Genomic DNA, 19,506 nt, shown 5'->3' with positions numbered 1-19,506 from the left:
TTAAATGTTGGAATGATTAACATTTATAGTATTCTGACATGCTTTCAATTTGTTATCAGAAAAGTTTCATAGAGGTTGCAAGCATTCATGTCTGAAAAAATTCGTAAGGGTTCCGCGGAACCCAGTGTCTCGCCTACTTTTTTCTGTTAATCGCAGGCTCAACAAAAATGAGGAAGTAAATCAATAAAAATATTCCTCTTGATACTGTCTTTTGATTGTAAGAAGCTTCTGTCCAAGTTTGGTAAAAATCAGGATGGTTTATGAATCTAATAAATGTTTAAAAACTTTAACTGCAGACTGAATGTAATGTTAACTGGAAGAAAACAAAATTTCCTTCTGGATACTACCATTTGATCATAAACAAGCTTCTGTCCAAGTTTGGTACAAATCCAAAATAGTATAAGAAAGTTATTAAAATTTTAAAAACTTTAACCACAGAGTGAATGTGTTGTTTCCTGGCAGAAAATCTAAGTCCATTTAAAAGTAAAATACGGAAAAAATGGATTTATTTTTTTACAAAATGTCCTTCTAGATACTAGCTTTTGATCATAAACAAGCTTCTGTCCAAGTTTGGTACAAATCCAGGATAGTTTAAGAAAGTTATTAAAATTTTAAAAACTTTAACCACAGAGTGAATGTGTTGTTTCCTGACAGAAAATGTAAGTCCATTTAAAAGTAAAATAAGGAAAAAATGGATTTATTTTTTTACAAAATTTACTTCTGGATACTATCTTATGATCATAAACAAGCTTCTGTCTAAGTTTGGTACAAACCCAGGATAGTTTAAGAAAGTTATTAAAATTTTAAAAACTTTAACCACAGAGTGAATGTAATATTTCCCGGCAGAAAAACTAAGTCCATTTATAAGTAAAATACGGAAAAAATGGAATTTTATTTTACAAAATTTACTTCTGGATACTATCTTATGATCATAAACAAGCTTCTATCCAAGTTTGGTAGAAATCCAGGATAGTTTAAGAAAGTTATTAAAATTTCTAAAACTTTTACCACAGAGTGAATATTTGTGGACGCCGCCGACGACAACGACGACGACGACGCCGCCGACGGAATGTAGGATCGCTATGTCTCGCTTTTTCGACTAAAGTCGAAGGCTCGACAAAAAAGCACATAGGGTAGCTGACAGTAATTATAATAATGTTTCGAATTCTTTAAAAATTGAAACAGATTTGGGGTATATAATGTACTGTGAAAGACAATATAGAGTATAAGCATTGATTTTTTAGACTATGATTGTAATAAATAAGTATGATTGTAATAAATAAGTTTTGTTGTGAGAAAGAGTGATTTTGAAGATTTTTCTATTTGAATAAGTGTTAGTATAATTTGCACTTTGTAAACACAGCTGTTTCACAAACCACGCCTCTTTTGGGAGGTATATATTATTCAAAGATATTTTTTTCACCTACTGGTTCCCAAATATGATCTCTATGTTCATCTCATATCATCTCATAAAGACACAATTTGAGAATTTTACCAGTATAAATACACATGGATAGTGGATAAATTATCAATTATCAAAGCATACCAACGCCTTAGCTAAGTCTCTCAAATCTTTCATAAGCTGGGCCACCAATATTGGATCAATATTCTTGAAGTCCATTAACGTTTCAATGTCACCAACTGTCATATTGGCTAACTTCTCTCCTAAAAGTTTAGCTCCAACCTCTGACAATCCTTGACCAATAGCATAGGCTTCCTTTATACCAGTAACAGCTACTTTAAGTTCTTTAAAGATTTCTTCAGCTATAAAAACAAGTCAGATTATGTAGAATATATAGAAATATTATTTCATGGAAAGCACTATTAAAGCTACTGAACAACAATGATTGGTTTTTAGTTTGTGTGTTTGATGGTGTTTAAATCAACTTTCAGAGCCCTTGGTTATACCATGGCGATAAATCCTTACAAGTGGAGGCACTAAAGAGTGCCCGAATAGACCAAAAAACGCCAAAAAAAATGTCAATCCTTGTCAATTACATTCTTAGTTATTTCAATATTAGTTTGTAGATATTTTGTGTTTCCAATCTTGTTTTCCATTTTGGAATATAAAGGGCTCCATTAATTTCCAAATTAATAATTCATTTTATAAACTACACCAAAGTGGTCGGATTTCTACTACCAAAAGCTTTAAATCTACCTCCCTTAATTGTAATATTTTTTTTATAATTTCTTTCCCTGTACTGTAAAGATTCCACTTAATGTTTTTTTTTTTCGTTTACACCAACAGTCTTGGGATTTCAACTACCAATAGCTTTAACATGTATCTTCCTGTAATCCTAGCCTATAGTTCCACTAAATGTTTCTCCACTCACACCAACAGAGGTGGGACTTCAACTACTAATAGCTTTAATATTTACCTCCCTTTACTGTTAAGGTTCAACTGAATGTTTCTCCACTATAAACACCAACAGTGGTGGTATTTCCACTACAAAGAGTTTTTATATTTACCTCCCTGCACTGTAAATGTTCCACTGAATGTTTCTCCACTAACACCAACAGTTGTAGGATTTCTACTACCGAGAGCTTTAAGAGCAGATTTCCCACCAGTTTTTTCATCATCATCACCGATATCTGTTATGGAATAATCCTTGCTATTTTTCTAAAATAACATTAAAGTCATATGAATCTTAATCTTAAAACTAAAAAAAATCTAGAGGTTCTAAAGAGCCTGTGCTGCTCACCTTGGTCTATATGCAAATTTAACAAAGGACACTCTCCAATATTGTTGACAAGAATATAATTCATGACAAAAATATCTTTTAGCTGATCTTTGTTTAGTTTCTCCCTTCGTTAGTTTTTGCTCAAAACTCAACAGAGGGTTAAAAAAAATCCGGGTTAATCACTCCTATAAAGAGTTTGACTTGTTAATAGATCTTGTCTAGTTAATCATTTTTTCTAATTAAGATTCTATTCATCTATTATAGTTTTTATCATATAGACAAAACGCCAAAAAACCGGTAAAAATTGTCATTAAAGGACAATAACTCCAATGAGGAGTCGTTGGACGATTTCCACCGTATTGTTTTCATTGTAGATCTTGTCTGGCTGATCATTTTTGCTTTTTGACATTCTGTCTATTTATAATAATTTTTAAGATATAAGGCAAAAACCCAAAAAATTTCTAAAAATCATTATTAGAGGGCAATTATTCTAAAAAAAAAAGTCGACTGACGATTTCAACAATTGACTTATTTGTAGAACTCGTCTTGCTGTTCATTATTGCATTTTACAGTTTCTCTCTATCTATTACAAATGGTTAAATTGTCTTTCAAGGACAATAACTCCGCTCAGAAGCGGTCTGACAGTTTTGACATATATAGACAATTGGTAGACGTCAACAGTTTGAACATTTCCACCTTCTCAGACTTTCTCTATTTACAACGGTTTTAAAAAAAATAGACAAAAGACATTTTACACCTATATTCTATCTTTAATCATAACGGGCATCTTGGTTGGAAGGCATCTGACACATTTTTTAAACTAAATACCCCAATGATGATTGTGGCCAAGTTTAAATGAATTTGGTCCAGTAGTTTCAGAGGAGAAGATTGTTTGTAAAAGTTAACAGACGACGAGGGACTCCAAGTTATAAGAAAAGACTTCTTTGTCCTTTTAGTCCAGCCGATTCGTGAAACAATTGTTCAGATTGTGGTAAAAGCATCAAACTTTGCTGAGTTTTAGCTTAGGTCATAGCAAACATTTATAGCTATTGACCCAGTTCGGAAAATTAAAATTAATAAAAAAAATATTTCAAAAATATATGACTGTACCAATTTTGATAACCTTTGGTATATCAACCATTTATGACAAAGACGTTCATTTGATGACTTCATATATTGAAGTATTATGCCATCTTGAATGGTGGTCATTTTGAACACATGAATTTCCAATATATCATTATTCGCTATTCATATTAAAATGCTATTTGCATTTATATTAATGTTTTAATGCATTAACAATTACCTTTGCAAATCAGTTTTATGACTGTTGTTATTTATGTTAGATATTCAACAAGATGTAAAAAAAAGCATGCATAAGTTGTCAAAATAAATTTATGTAATACATAATTTCTTTAACTGACAGATTTGCGTAACAAACTTTTCACTTCAGAAAATTACGTATAAACAATATAATTTATGACCACTCTATGTCGAAAAGGGAAAAATTGTAAGTATTGAAATCACTAGAGCTAAAACAAATCCAATAAACAAATAGACTGGAAAGAATCTTGAAACGCCTAGAGAGGACACCTGAGGATTTACAATGCCAAGCAGATACAAAAAGAGCAGACATAGACATTTGAGCTGGTCCTTTGTTGCTAATACCTGATGCATGTCCATTGTATTATCAAAACAGCCCATATTTATGTAAAAAAGCATGTTACTTTCCAATAAATAAGTAAAAGAGGGACAGTTAAACTCATAGATCGAAAACAAACTGACAACGCCATGGCCAAAAATAAAAAGACAAACAGACAAATAATAGTACAGATGACACAACATAGAAAACTAAAGACTAAGCAACACGAACCCTACCAAAAACTGGAGGTGATTTTAGGTGCTCCGGAAGGGTAAGCAGATCCTGCTCCACATGTGGCACCCGTCGTATTGCTTATGTTATTACAAATCCGGTTACTATTAAGTTATCAATTTAACAACTTTGTAAAAACGCTTATTTTTGGGCCAAAAAGGAGTCTTATCGGGTCTACTCCTTTATATACTGACTTCTTTCCAGTACATTTTCTCTTAAATAACAAAGGACAAGTAAATGCCAAATTGGAAGTTTATATTTGAAAAGTTATCGAGGTAACAATCTACCTCCTGGAATTGAAGCTCCTTTCAACAAATACTGACAGTTTCACTTTATACGTGGAGGTGTCTTTGTAGTAATACTTATATATATATATATATATATATATATAGCTACATAAAAAGGTATATGTTGAAAGCTGAAAGAAGTCTAAAACAAGAGGACGTACATTCCGTAGCATGTATTTCTTAAATATTGATGATGAGAAAAAAAATCTATAAGGTAGGGTCTGTTAAGAATGTATCTGATGAGGTTTTGGAATTTGTATCAGATGTTCGGACTTCTTGGTGTTTTTCCCTACGATACAATGTAAAGTATTTTGCCCCATAACACCCATTTATCTTCTCATATAAGACTTAATAGCTCATAAAAGATCATTTACCAAAATTAAAGCAGATCCTTAATTTTCTTTCTTTTGATTTGAAATAATACCAATGCAAATATAAGGTAAAAGTCCGAGTATGGCTTTTCCCGCCCTATTTTTAAAATCAAAAATCTCAAAAAGGACCTCCATGACCTATCAATAATTTTAGCATATTTTGATCCATAACTAATGCTCATTCAGCTTAAAGTATCAATTCTTGGTTTATTTAATTTCACCTAAGTACATCCTTATATGGGAAAACAGCATTATACTTACGCTGTACTCAATACAAGCAGCAATATAAGCGTTCTTCTCTGCTTCAGTTGCATTTCTATTTGTCAATGTTCTAAGACCTGTTTTCATGTCTTTGGTGTCGACTCTAAGAAAGTCAACAAGCAGCATTAGAAATAACATAAAAACATATCAAAATATATATTTTTGAATTTCTTTAAGTCTTACACAGAAGTACATTATGTGTAAATATACAATACAGGACTTGTATATTGCACATTCCTGGTAAATCCAGGGGGGATAAGAGGATATATGCCCTCCCTTTAATGGAAAAAAAATCATCTGAAAAATATTAACCAATATGGGCATGTATGCCCCTTTCCTTAAAATCTGGACTGCCCCTGCATACAAAAATCAAACATTAATATTCATTTGTTTTGCAGTGTTAGAAAAAGGAAAAATTTCTATTTTTCCTATATGTATGTACTTATATGATAGCCCTTGTAACACTAAGTATATTATAGTCAAAAAATTAGATTATCTTGGATTAGCTACAGACAGGGTGATACCTATATACCCCTCCCCAAACAAAACCTTTGTTCAATTCAGCGTCATAAAAATACAAACTCTGATATTGCACTCCTACGTCTCCTACGTCCTGGACATGTCTTTTTCTTCAGGTCAGATGCTGTCAGTAACTGATAATCTTCACATATTCCTGGAGAAATGTAACATGCAGTCAACCCTATAGTAGTCTTGTAAGCTGTAGCTGATGTTGTAGTGTCCAGGGTAAAGTTTAACATGAATGAGCTAGACAATGATTCAACCTGCTTAATTCCTGTAAAAATTAAATTTAAAAAACTCGTTTAATTTGACAACATTCCTGTTTACATTTAATTGTCACCATGGTTTTCAGTTTTATTGATCATTTCTTTATATGTTTTTTTTCATGGGAGCGGTTCTTTAAATAACCTTGAAAAACCAATTGAAGGAAAAACCAAAAACCTTACTTTTTCCTTAATATAGGACACAAAAAATAAAAGAAATTCCACAAGGCATCATTATCTTTTGAACCCCTTTAATATTCAAAATGGTCTCATTACAAAGGTAATACCATTAATTGAAGCCAGTCCAGTTCTTGTCCATGTGTGTCTCTCTAGAGTGTAGTCAATTTGATCACATGAATTCAAAGCAAATGTCAGCTCAGTATTACGTTTACCAGGTAGGAAGGTCAAATCTAAACAACATTTGACACTGAAACAGTCAGCAGCCATCTGACATCTCGTCTGAGCATAGGTGGTAAAGTTTACACCAGGACACTCTATAAAAGTACAATAAACAAAAATGTCTAATTGATTTTCATTTGGTTAACATCCTGTTGAAAATATTGTACGATTTCTGTATGCTTAGCATCTTATGGCAAATATTTCTGCATATTCAATTAAACAAATAAATGATATCCAATATGTAGGTTTTGCAATGCAGATTAACCGAGATGCAATTAGAAAATTTGGAATGCCACTGAGGGTATATTGGTTAGAGGAACTATTTTGTATAAATACAGCCTTCACGCTTAACTTTTGAGTCCACAAGCCAGAAGCTCATTTTTTTGAAAATTTTAGTTGGATTCTGTTGGCTTGTAGAGAAGAATTTTACAAGCCCGAAAGCAATTTAACAAACCAATGCCGTAGGACTTGTGGTTAAGCGTGAAGACTGTAAATAGATCATGACAAAATACTTTGTTTTTATGAATAGCTTGTATTATTTGATGATGTTAACTACTTAATGGTTTTTTCAGTTTAATCCTTTTTTACTTTGAACAATACAGTTCATCACTGTCCATCAGTATGGTATATTCACAATTTACATGTCATTATAGCGTTGGCAAAACAATGATAGATAAATAAAAAAAAGTCAGAAATATCAGTCACATATTTGAGAGTTTCAAAATAACAGCAGTCATTAACAAAATATCAAATTATATTTTATAAAAAATAATAAAAAAAATTCATATAACTATACCTTGAGTGTATGTTTCTATAGAAAACTGGGAACAAGGTATTGGCTTCCAGTAGTCAAAGGTTATTCCTGTCAAAATGTATAAATAAAGTTATTGTTGTATAAACTTTCTATTTAGTTTCACATTTTTTCCATTAACATTGAAGGGTTATCATTCATTAGCAAAAAAATCAAACTTTTAAAAATTAAACCAGAAATAAGACAAGATAGTACAGCAATGTATATTACCATACTAAAGCAGTGATAAGGTATCAATTTGATGACAGAAAAATAGATACATTTGAAATTTCATTCCAAATCCATAAAACATCTTCTGAAAGTATTACTACCACAGGAAAGTTTGTGATAATGACACTTTTCTTGTTTTGTCAATACTAATTGCTCTTTTATGACCAAGAGAAAAGACAAAACATTTAGCCATTACTTTTATGTAATTCAAATGTAGTCGTCTCATATCTGAGCGGCGTCACTCAAATGTACATCTAATACATAATGCCTCTAAACATTCACATCAATCTCAGAAATCTGCCTATAAAAATATTTACTTATTACAATTAGAGAGAATCTAAATAGAACTGATTAATTATGAATACCTATAGAACAAAATACTTTGAAAATTTCCCAAAAATGAACTCAATTATGGTTAAACTATTTACCGGATTTGTAATAACATAAGCAACACGACTGGTGCCACATGTGGAGCAGGACCTGCTTACCCTTCCGGAGCACCTGAGATCACCCCCAGTTTTTGGTGGGGTTCGTGTTGCTTAGTCTTTGGTTTTCTATGTTGTGTCATCTGTACTATTATTTGTCTGTTTGTCTTTTTATTTTTGGCCATGGCGTTGTCAGTTTGTTTTCGATCTATGAGTTTGACTGTCCCTCTGGCATCTTTCGTCCCTCTTTGATGGAAGTTTTATTCGGAACAATTGAGCAGCCAGAAGGAAAAATTATCTTTAATTTTGATAAAGTAAATTTTGCATACATACCATAGAAAGGTAAATTAGGCTGTGTACACTCAGGATAATAAAGTTTATTACTGGTAAAAATGGTATGTTCTGATAAACATGACCCTGATGAAGAATCATAACACAGTTTGATAGTTAAATCAACATTAAAGTGTTGCATTGATGCCACATGGTTTACACGATACATGACTCTCAAAACTCCATAGAGCTTCATGTTTTCTGTTGTTCCTGTAAAAGAAAATGAAATGTTTTTGTTTCATTAAAAGTTATGTCAGAGAGTATATTACTCAGGTTAAAACAATATAAAAAACTATCTCAGTAGTTTAAGAAAATATTTTGGATTTATTTGGATTCAATAAACCACTCATAAAATGTGGAATTTTTACAATTACATGTCTGAAATAGTATCATTTAAACATATGACGTAGTAAATTATGTTTGCCTTACATCGGGAGACAAATTTAATGAATTTTCATGCAAAGAGCAAAATTATTAAAGAATAAACCAAAATATTACAATGTTTAAGTCCATAGTGAAGAAAATAAATACAAAGAAATCTCGTTTGAAGGTTTAAATGTAAAATTCTTCAGAATAAATCAGTTTAAATAGAGGAAAATTATTGCCTACAATACTTTTCAGAAATAATCTAGATTAGAATTAATAATAATTTATATTGAAACATTATCAATTCTGAATATTTTTACTCATAAGAATTTTTGCTGGTGCTCAGTGGCATACCCCAAGCATAGTTCAGTAAATCCTTGTCAATAATCAGATTTTCCAACTGTATAATCAGTGTGTAGCTACAAGTGTGCATGGTCACGGCAACAAAAAAGTCTCGTTTGAGTACACCAGACTTGGCACAACAGGAAACAGCATTACAATCAGATGCAATATGACATAGTAATTCCAAATCAGGTAGTATAGTTAAGTCCCCTGATGATACATTGTTACATTCTGTAATGAAAAATTTATATTGTGTTATGTATTACAAAAAAAATGTAATTGTTATCATACAGATGGGTGCAGACCAAGCATTACATAAAGTAAACGCAAGTTAACGCCGCGTGCACATATTTGGTTAGTTAACTTCAATTTTCGCGTTTACTAGTAAACGCACTTTTACTATAATTACGTTAAAGCGGTCAAAATGGAAATTTCTAATGTCTACCCGAGTAAACGGGCGTTTACTCTGTGTCCGTTTAGTCAGTAGTAAACGGGCGTTTACTTCAGATTTCACAAATTTATTTTTATGTGCACTTAAAAGTAAACAGGCGTTTACTACAGATTTCATTAATGTATTTTTACGTGCACTTGGAAGTAAACGCGCGTTTACTTTTTGCGTTAACTGATCGTGTAAATTAAGAAATAAACTTCGTGTTCATTTGAACATTTATTTTATTTAAACGACTGTTATCTTAATACTTTACGTATATGTGTTTCAAACCAGAACAATTCAAAAACACTTAATTTTAAATCGAAATATTAATTTTATTAAATTTAAAAAAAAAAGTTCCTATAACTTTACTGATAAGCAGATTTTCTATATTTTCTTTTCAAAAGTTACATGTACAAATATCGAGGCCGACAGACAGGTTATCCAACACATCGGAAAAATATTTGTATATGATGGGATATAAACATCATTGTTTACGTTGCTTCGTTCCCCATTTTTAACTGTTTCTTCGAATTCCTAGCTCGATGCATTTAAAACATTATTTTTAATCATAATTCACATGGATTTACATGATTTCAGCTTCTGTTTTGTCAAATTTTCAAACGGAAACTGTACAGTGTATTGCAAGGGATATTAATAAAGTGTTGTATAAGTATGTACATTTATACCATCTCTTCAATTTAAACAGACTTATCCATAACGATTATAAATGCTATTTGTGACGTCCGAAAAATATACTCGATTTGAACATGAATGAAATATTGCCACTGGACGTTTTGCTACAAACAAAATCAATCAACTTACATAATATATTAACAAAGGGGGGATAGGACCTTTATCGGGACTCCGGGATCGGGTGTTTTTAAGCTCATGATTTAGGGATTGACCGTTTCGAGATCCGGGAATTCTTTTTTCGAATTTCGGGATTTAAATTTATTTAAATTCGGGACCTCGGGATTTCGTGTTTTTAAGCCCTGGATTTCGGGACCAGAACCCTTCCTACCCAACCTCTCTTAACAGTATCAGAGACATATATACACAGAGATTGGCAACTGTAACAGTGGTCAGCGAAATCCAATTAAAAACACGCATCACACGAGACTTTAACGAGATCGCCATTTTGCATCTGATCATGACAAGTTCACCACCGCTTCGATTTTTATTTTACATCAAGCTTTTCAAAACAGCATAATGTAAGTATATATTTCAATTTCGTAAATTATTTACCTTGTTTTATTCAGTTTGTAGTAATTGTTTGTTAAAATATTGTGACGATTAACGTTTTATTGTGGTCAATAATAAGGGGAAAGCTTGGCCGACATGGACGTTATGAAAATTTTTTCCACGGACGTATTTTTTATTAAAACCTTTTCATTCGAAAAGGAATAAAACCATTTATGAGATGAATCACTTTTCCCAAGACATACTGGTTTTGTGTAAATATGTTGAATTTTTCATTAAATCACCCACGTTGATGCAATTTACAATTAAAATTCAGTATTCTCGCGGTCGGCCACGTTCAATTTTTAAAATATAAAGACAGGCCCCTGTCCATGTCTACAGTCAATAAACTTTTCCATCTTTAGAGAATAATTATTCCCAGCACATGAATTACTTTCTTATGACATACTGGATTTGTGTATAACAGTTGTTTTTTCCATATTTTCACCAGCTTTGATGCAATTTACAATTTAAAATGACCATTCAAGCTGTCGGCCATTTTCATTCTCTTCAATATAAAGACAGGCCCCTGTCCATGTCTACAGTCAATAAACTTTTCCATCTTTAGAGAATAATTATTCCCAGCACATGAATTACTTTCTTATGACATACTGGATTTGTGTTTAACAGTTGTTTTTTCCATATTTTCACCAGCTTTGATGCAATTTACAATTAAAAATGACCATTCAAGCAGTCGGCCATTTTCATTCTCTTCAATATAAAGACAGGCACCTGTCCGTGGCTACAGTTTATAAAATTGTCCATCTTTAAAGAACAAATGTACCCATCACCATTGATCACAGGAATTACTTTCCCAAGACATACCGGTTGTGTGTATATAAATTGGTTTTTTTTTTTCATTATTTCCACCACTTTGATGACATTTACAAGTTTATATACATGTATATTTACATTCAGTATCTGACAGCATTTTTTTTTAACAGGATCCTGCATGTTATAAAAGAACAAAGATGTTGATCAAATTTACCTAACAGTGCAGCATACAAGAGATGTAATATCATACATGTGCTGAATGTAGGACTCCCTAGCCTTTCTGATTGAAAAAAAGATTCCCTGGCAGACAGGAACAACTATTAGTGATGACTTTTTTCAAATGTTACTGCACAGTCATGTAGTGGACCGATTACATGTACTACTATCAATGTGATACTAAAAAATGGTTTTGTAAGAGAGAAAATGACATGTGCTTATCCTGACTGTGAAAACACTACATTATTGTAGTTCAAATATCATAGTTCATATGCCAAACTTGATGTACATGTGTATGCGATTTTTGTGCAAGTGATGGTGACATCATTGAACTAAGAATAAATACAAGACTCCGCATTCAATCTATTGAATTTGAAACAGAAGTGGCAGTTGTGCAGAGACTATACGGATAAAAATGCAATTAAATATCTTGTGTTCAACTTCATTTGTCTTCCTTACGTTTACAAAGTATACATGTACATAATTTTTACATACATGTATAACAATATGATGATGTAGTATGATTGCCAATGAGACAATGATTTACATGTATGACTATCATTGGAAGGCCACTCTATAATATCTTTGTATATCATAAGAATGGAAATGCTACCTTTGTAGCATAAAGGTAGCATAATGTAAAAAAAGGGAAAATGTTCATTTATTCAACAACACTCCTGTGAATATATAACTTGACAGTACTAAAGGCAAAATATTTCGTTTCACAAATTCCTTCCTCTCCTCGGAAAATAACATATTTAATTGTTTACATGAAATGACAAAATGTGTAGAATAAGAAGCAAGAAATGTTTACTCTACTTGTACACTACTAGTCGCTCATATTAGTCATCATCTATGTTTGTTTCAGTCCGTTAGCAATGGTGCTTGTTTATATTTATCTGTTGTGTTGTGTTGTTTCAGTTTTACATGTCCTCATTCTGTGATCACTGTTTCACCTCGCCTATTTTGAAAAATGTTAATGCAAATATTTTCTGCAATAAATTGAAAAGGCACAGCTGCTATGACTATTCAGAAATGTGAGGTATATGTCAATGAGACAACAACCCAACGACAAAAATATTCTTTGCACATCTATGAATGTTTAAGAATTCTTGTGGAGGTCAAAAGCACATAACGTGTACTTATATATTGGTGACCTGGTACATGTATGTACCTATTGATGCATTCCGTCCTAAACATAAATTGTGTGAAGAGACCAAGCAGTTTATATGCTTATAAAAAAACTGATATTAAAATGAATTCCTGTATAACAAATTCCGGGAATGAGACACTATTTTATTTAAACCAGATGAGATATTAGTGGTAAAGATTTAAACAGAAGCAGGAGATGTCAAGGGGCAATACAAAAAGTACAAGGTCATGTAACACAGATAAAAAAATGACAAATGAAAAGAAAATAACAGCCCACATAGCACTGCACCAAAACATAAACCCACAAAAGATCAGATAAAACTTGTCTTCAATTTTAAATCTTTCTAATTTCAAACTCGAGTTTCACTACCCGATAGGAAAGAGTAAAGATAAGGATGTTGCAGTACTTCTGTGGTCTATGAAACAGAACATTAAAATTCTACAGTTCAGCAGAGCATTTTACTGTACTTATGATACACGTTGTTTTTAATCAGGGTCTGTGATATTAAGTCTATAAAAAACTACAAATAATGACAGATTCATATTCAATATTTCATGACAGCAAAAATAGTGATTTCGACAACACTGTACATAATGTACGTTCATTTAGGAAATTCATGCAAAGGTTCCACAAATAATGTAATTGTAGGTCAATCAAAAATTAATCATTTAAATCCGTTTTCCACGAGACAAAATTCTACTGGCTACATATTTTTTTTATATAAAAAAGTTGCTTTCTGATTTCTTTTTTTGACATGTTAAATGACTATTTTTGTTCCTGATTGAATACTATAGTAGAATGTAGGACAGTAAGTCACAGGACAAAAAGTCACGGACGAAAAGTCACAATTCAGTTTTGAGATTATTTTTCTCTGAACAAGAAAACACTAATTTTAAAAATAATTTTTTGATTTTTTATTGAACTATAATATATGAAGCAACTTTGTAATTAAAATTTATTCAATAAATATCAATGATGATCAAATAATTGTTATGATAACAAAATGTCAAAGTGGTTTGGCACTTAAATGGCTTCATGGTGCCAAGAAATATATTATTTGCATGATTAAAATTTAATAATTTTTCATTTATCAAGGCTTATTAACAATTTCCTGAACTTAAAAATGAATAAATGTAAAAAAAGATATTATTTGAAGATCTTTCTCTTATATATTCAAACAATTGTCAATAAATTATTTGTGACTTTTTTGTCCTATCCAATTTGTGACTTTATGTCCTGTGACTTTTTGTACTGTGACTTTCTGTCCGTTTACCCTATTCATAGTATAGCCCAGTGTTTCTGTTAAAATAAAGTTCTGGTCATGGTTAAAATAATGTCAGAATTTGTTTAGTTGTAAAAACAATTACCAAGTAATAATCCACTTAGAACTTCACCTCCGGCAAAATTCAGGTGATCGGAGGGCAATAAATTGCGTAATCGCACACCTGTGAATCCACAGTCACAACTCTAAGGAAATAATGACCGGAAAATCGGACACACATAATTTCACTGTGTAATTTAGAAGCAAACTTTAGCAAAGAAATGTTTCTTGTAATATCATGATCATTACCAGATTTTACTTTTTAAATTAAAAGAAATGCCGAAAAAAAGAAAAAAATATTTTCTCATTCAAATACATTAAAAAAAATACAACTATTTCAAGTAGTTTTTTAGAAAAAGAATTTATTCGATCTGAAATAAGTTTTCCTATTACTTTTCTTGATTAGCTATCGAGGTTATTCATCCCTGACTAGAATAATTATCGACGAAAATCTCATTCCGGGCCGCGTTTTTTAACGGGATTTCACGGAGTTGCCAATCTCTGTGTATATATGTCTCTGACAGTATACTATATTCCAAGAAGAGAACTACTCATACTTTTCATTATTAAGTACAGTGTACATAAATCGGTCATGATGCTGTTAAATAGTTTTATTTAAGATATAAACCATCACGAACTACTGACATAAAAATATTACTGATTTACTATGTGACTAAGATTTACACAATAAAGTACAAATATGGTCAGTTTTGGTTGATGTGGACAAATAATTTTGTTATGCAAGTCAGTCTGAGGTATGAAAACTACTGATATTTGTTTACAACTCAATATTTTGAATAAAAAGAGGACATGCTGGCACTATAATTTGATGCGAACAAAAATGTTTAGTCATTATGTGCCAATATTGATATCATTGGTATTAAACAATCCATCCTTCCATGAAAATATAACTCATTTACTATGAGGCTATAAAGATAACATAATAAATTGCAAATATGGTCAGTTATGGTTGATGCGGACAAATAATTTTGTTATTTGAGTCAGTCTGATGTATGAACACTACTAAAATATGTTTACAATTCAATATTTTGAATAAAAGTAGGACATAATGGCACTCTAAATTGATGAGAACAAAATTTTTTAGTCATTATAATCCAATATTGCTATTATTTGTGTATTCAATCAATCCTTACATGAAAATATAACTCATTTACTATGCGGCTATAAAGATTTTCATGATAAAGTGCAAATATGGTCAGTTCTAGTTGATGCGGACAAATAATTTTGTTATATGAGTCAGTTTGAGGTATGAAAACTACTGAAATTTGTTTACGATTCAATATTTTGAATAAAAAGAGGACATGCTAGCACTCTTAATTGATGCGAACAAAAATTTTAGTCATTTTGTGCCAATATTGATATCATTTGTATTATACATTCCATCCTTACATGAAAATACAACGCATTTACTTATGCGGCTATAAAGATTTACATAATAAAGTGCAAATATGGTCAGTTTTGGTTGATGCGGACAAATATTTTTGTAATACGAGTCAGTTTGAGGTATGAGCACTACTGAAATATGTTTACAATTCAATATTTTGAATAAAAGGAGGACATACTGGCACTCTAAATTGATGAGAATAAAATTTTTTAGTCATTATAATCCAATATTGCTATTATTTGTGTATTCAATCAATCCTTACATGAAAATATAACTCATTTACTATGCGGCTATAAAGATTTTCATAATAAAGTGCAAATATGGTCAGTTCTAGTTGATGCGGACAAATAATTTTGTTATATGAGTCAGTTTGAGGTATGAAAACTACTGAAATTTGTTTACGATTCAATATTTTGAATAAAAAGAGGACATGCTAGCACTCTTAATTGATGCAAACAATTTTTTTTAGTCATAACGTGCCAATATTGCCATCATTTGTTTTATACAATCCATCCTTACATGAAAATATAACTCATTTACAATGCGGCTATAAAGATTTACATAATAAAGTGCAAATATGGTCAGTTTTGGTTGATGCGGACAAATCAGTTTGTTATTCGAGTCAGTCTGATGTATAAAAACTACTGAAATTTGTTTACGATTCAATATTTTGAATAAAAAGAGGACATGCTAGCACTCTTAATTGATGCGAACAAAAATTTTTAGTCATTATGTGCCAATATTGATATCATTTGTATTATACAATCCATCCTTACATGAAAATATAACTCATTTACTATGAGGCTATAAAGATAACATAATAAATTGCAAATATGGTCAGTTTTGGTTGATGCAGACAAATAATTTTGTTATTCGAGTCAGTCTGATGTATGAAAACTACTGAAATTTGTTTACGATTCAATATTTTGAATAAAAAGAGGATACGCTAGCACTCTTAATTGATGCAAACAAAAATTTTTAGTCATTATGTGCCAATATTGATATCATTTGTATGATTAATCCATCCTTACATGAAAATATAACTCATTTACTATGCGTCTATAAAGATTTACATAATAAAGTGCAAATTTGGTCAGTTTTGGTTGATGTGGACAAATAATTTTGTTATGTTAGTCAGTCTGAGGTATGAAAACTACTGAAATTTGTTTACGATTCAATATTTTGAATAAAAAGAGGACAGGCTGGCACTCTTAATTGATGCGAACAAAAATTTTAGTCATTTTGTGCCAATATTGATATCATTTGTATTATACATTCCATCCTTACATGAAAATACAACGCATTTACTTATGCGGCTATAAAGATTTACATAATAAAGTGCAAATATGGTCAGTTTTGGTTGATGCGGACAAATATTTTTGTAATACGTGTCAGTTTGAGGTATGAGCACTACTGAAATATGTTTACAATTCAATATTTTGAATAAAAGGAGGACATACTGGCACTCTAAATTGATGAGAATAAAATTTTTTAGTCATTATAATCCAATATTGCTATTATTTGTGTATTCAATCAATCCTTACATGAAAATATAACTCATTTACTATGCGGCTATAAAGATTTTCATAATAAAGTGCAAATATGGTCAGTTCTAGTTGATGCGGACAAATAATTTTGTTATATGAGTCAGTTTGAGGTATGAAAACTACTGAAATTTGTTTACGATTCAATATTTTGAATAAAAAGAGGACATGCTAGCACTCTTAATTGATGCGAACAAATTTTTTTAGTCATAACGTGCCAATATTGCTATCATTTGTTTTATACAATCCATCCTTACATGAAAATATAACTCATTTACAATGCGGCTATAAAGATTTACATAATAAAGTGCAAATATGGTCAGTTTTGGTTGATGCGGACAAATCAGTTTGTTATTCGAGTCAGTCTGTTGTATAAAAACTACTGAAATTTGTTTACGATTCAATATTTTGAATAAACAGAGGACATGCTGGCACTCTTAATTGATGCGAACAAAAATTTTTAGTCATTATGTGCCAATATTGATATCATTTGTATTATACAATCCATCCTTACATGAAAATATAACTCATTTACTATGAGGCTATAAAGATAACATAATAAATTGCAAATATGGTCAGTTTTGGTTGATGCAGACAAATAATTTTGTTATTCGAGTCAGTCTGATGTATGAAAACTACTGAAATTTGTTTACGATTCAATATTTTGAATAAAAAGAGGATATGCTAGCACTCTTAATTGATGCAAACAAAAATTTTTAGTCATTATGTGCCAATATTGATATCATTTGTATGATTAATCCATCCTTACATGAAAATATAACTCATTTACTATGCGTCTATAAAGATTTACATAATAAAGTGCAAATTTGGTCAGTTTTGGTCGATGTGGACAAATAATTTTGTTATGTTAGTCAGTCTGAGGTATGAAAACTACTGAAATTTGTTTACGATTCAATATTTTGAATAAACAGAGGACAGGCTGGCACTCTTAATTGATGCGAACAAAAATTTTAGTCATTTTGTGCCAATATTGATATCATTTGTATTATACATTCCATCCTTACATGAAAATACAACGCATTTACTTATGCGGCTATAAAGATTTACATAATAAAGTGCAAATATGGTCAGTTTTGGTTGATGCGGACAAATATTTTTGTAATACGAGTCAGTTTGAGGTATGAGCACTACTGAAATATGTTTACAATTCAATATTTTGAATAAAAGGAGGACATACTGGCACTCTAAATTGATGAGAATAAAATTTTTTAGTCATTATAATCCAATATTGCTATTATTTGTGTATTCAATCAATCCTTACATGAAAATATAACTCATTTACTATGCGGCTATAAAGATTTTCATAATAAAGTGCAAATATGGTCAGTTCTAGTTGGTGCGGACAAATAATTTTGTTATATGAGTCAGTTTGAGGTATGAAAACTACTGAAATTTGTTTACGATTCAACATTTTGAATAAAAAGAGGACATGCTAGCACTCTTAATTGATGCGAACAAATTTTTTTAGTCATAACGTGCCAATATTGCTATCATTTGTTTTATACAATCCATCCTTACATGAAAATATAACTCATTTACAATGCGGCTATAAAGATTTACATAATAAAGTGCAAATATGGTCAGTTTTGGTTGATGCGGACAAATCATTTTGTTATTCGAGTCAGTCTGATGTATAAAAACTACTGAAATTTGTTTTTTTTTTGTTTTTTTTTTTTTTTTTTCAATTAAACAAAACTTTATTGCACAACTGCTGTTTTACATTTTATCCAGATTACAGCGTTAGTCTGGATACCCCTGTGATTAGTTACTGAACTTCCAGGGAATAAAAGTTCAGCAAATAAATATAAATGTTAATTTTACAATTTCCTACATTATTTCATTCCTAAACATAATATATTTCTAAGTTGGTGTCACATGTTTACGGATCAAAATCATTCTACTCACCGGGTTTGACTTGTTTTTCTTGAATCGATTTTTTTTTATCATGACCTTTTGACCCAATCAAATTTTGAACAGGTGTATGAAACCGTTAGGAAAGCACATGGTTTCTGTTAACTTTCTATTCGTTCGAACATTTTGGATTTACTTTAATTAAGTTTGTTCACTTTCGCCCTGGTAAGTATGCTAGATTATTTCTAATCGAAATTATTTTCAGTAAACATATGATTTATATTTGTACACAATATTAAGTTATACCATAATACAGTAAATGCAGATCGTAAAAACCTGTAACAGATACACACAGTATTTTATTCTTTTCTTCGTTTTCAAGCGTATACAAATAAACATTATCTTTGGTGGAAA

At 30.9% G+C, this 19,506-nt stretch overlaps 1 protein-coding gene across 1 annotated transcript in view; it reads right to left on the bottom strand.

The window, feature by feature from the left end:
- Positions 1 to 19,506, bottom strand: part of LOC127719725 (uncharacterized) — a 264,736-nt gene that overhangs the window by 155,563 nt on the left and 89,667 nt on the right. Inside the window, exons 39-46 of the mRNA XM_052225963.1 lie at positions 9,148 to 9,366; positions 8,431 to 8,637; positions 7,448 to 7,513; positions 6,540 to 6,746; positions 6,053 to 6,263; positions 5,471 to 5,573; positions 2,470 to 2,620; positions 1,547 to 1,764 (exon numbers count right to left, since the gene is read on the bottom strand). Of these exons, the coding sequence (XP_052081923.1) occupies positions 1,547 to 1,764; positions 2,470 to 2,620; positions 5,471 to 5,573; positions 6,053 to 6,263; positions 6,540 to 6,746; positions 7,448 to 7,513; positions 8,431 to 8,637; positions 9,148 to 9,366 (1,382 nt within the window). The remainder of the gene's footprint in view (positions 1 to 1,546; positions 1,765 to 2,469; positions 2,621 to 5,470; positions 5,574 to 6,052; positions 6,264 to 6,539; positions 6,747 to 7,447; positions 7,514 to 8,430; positions 8,638 to 9,147; positions 9,367 to 19,506) is intronic.

Source organism: Mytilus californianus, unplaced genomic scaffold (genome assembly GCF_021869535.1).
Source record: "Mytilus californianus isolate M0D057914Y unplaced genomic scaffold, xbMytCali1.0.p SCAF_11, whole genome shotgun sequence".
In the NCBI taxonomy this organism is placed as follows: Eukaryota; Metazoa; Mollusca; class Bivalvia; order Mytilida; family Mytilidae; genus Mytilus; species Mytilus californianus.
Note: the sequence above shows the minus strand (reverse complement) of the source record. Positions and strands in the feature narration are given on the sequence as shown.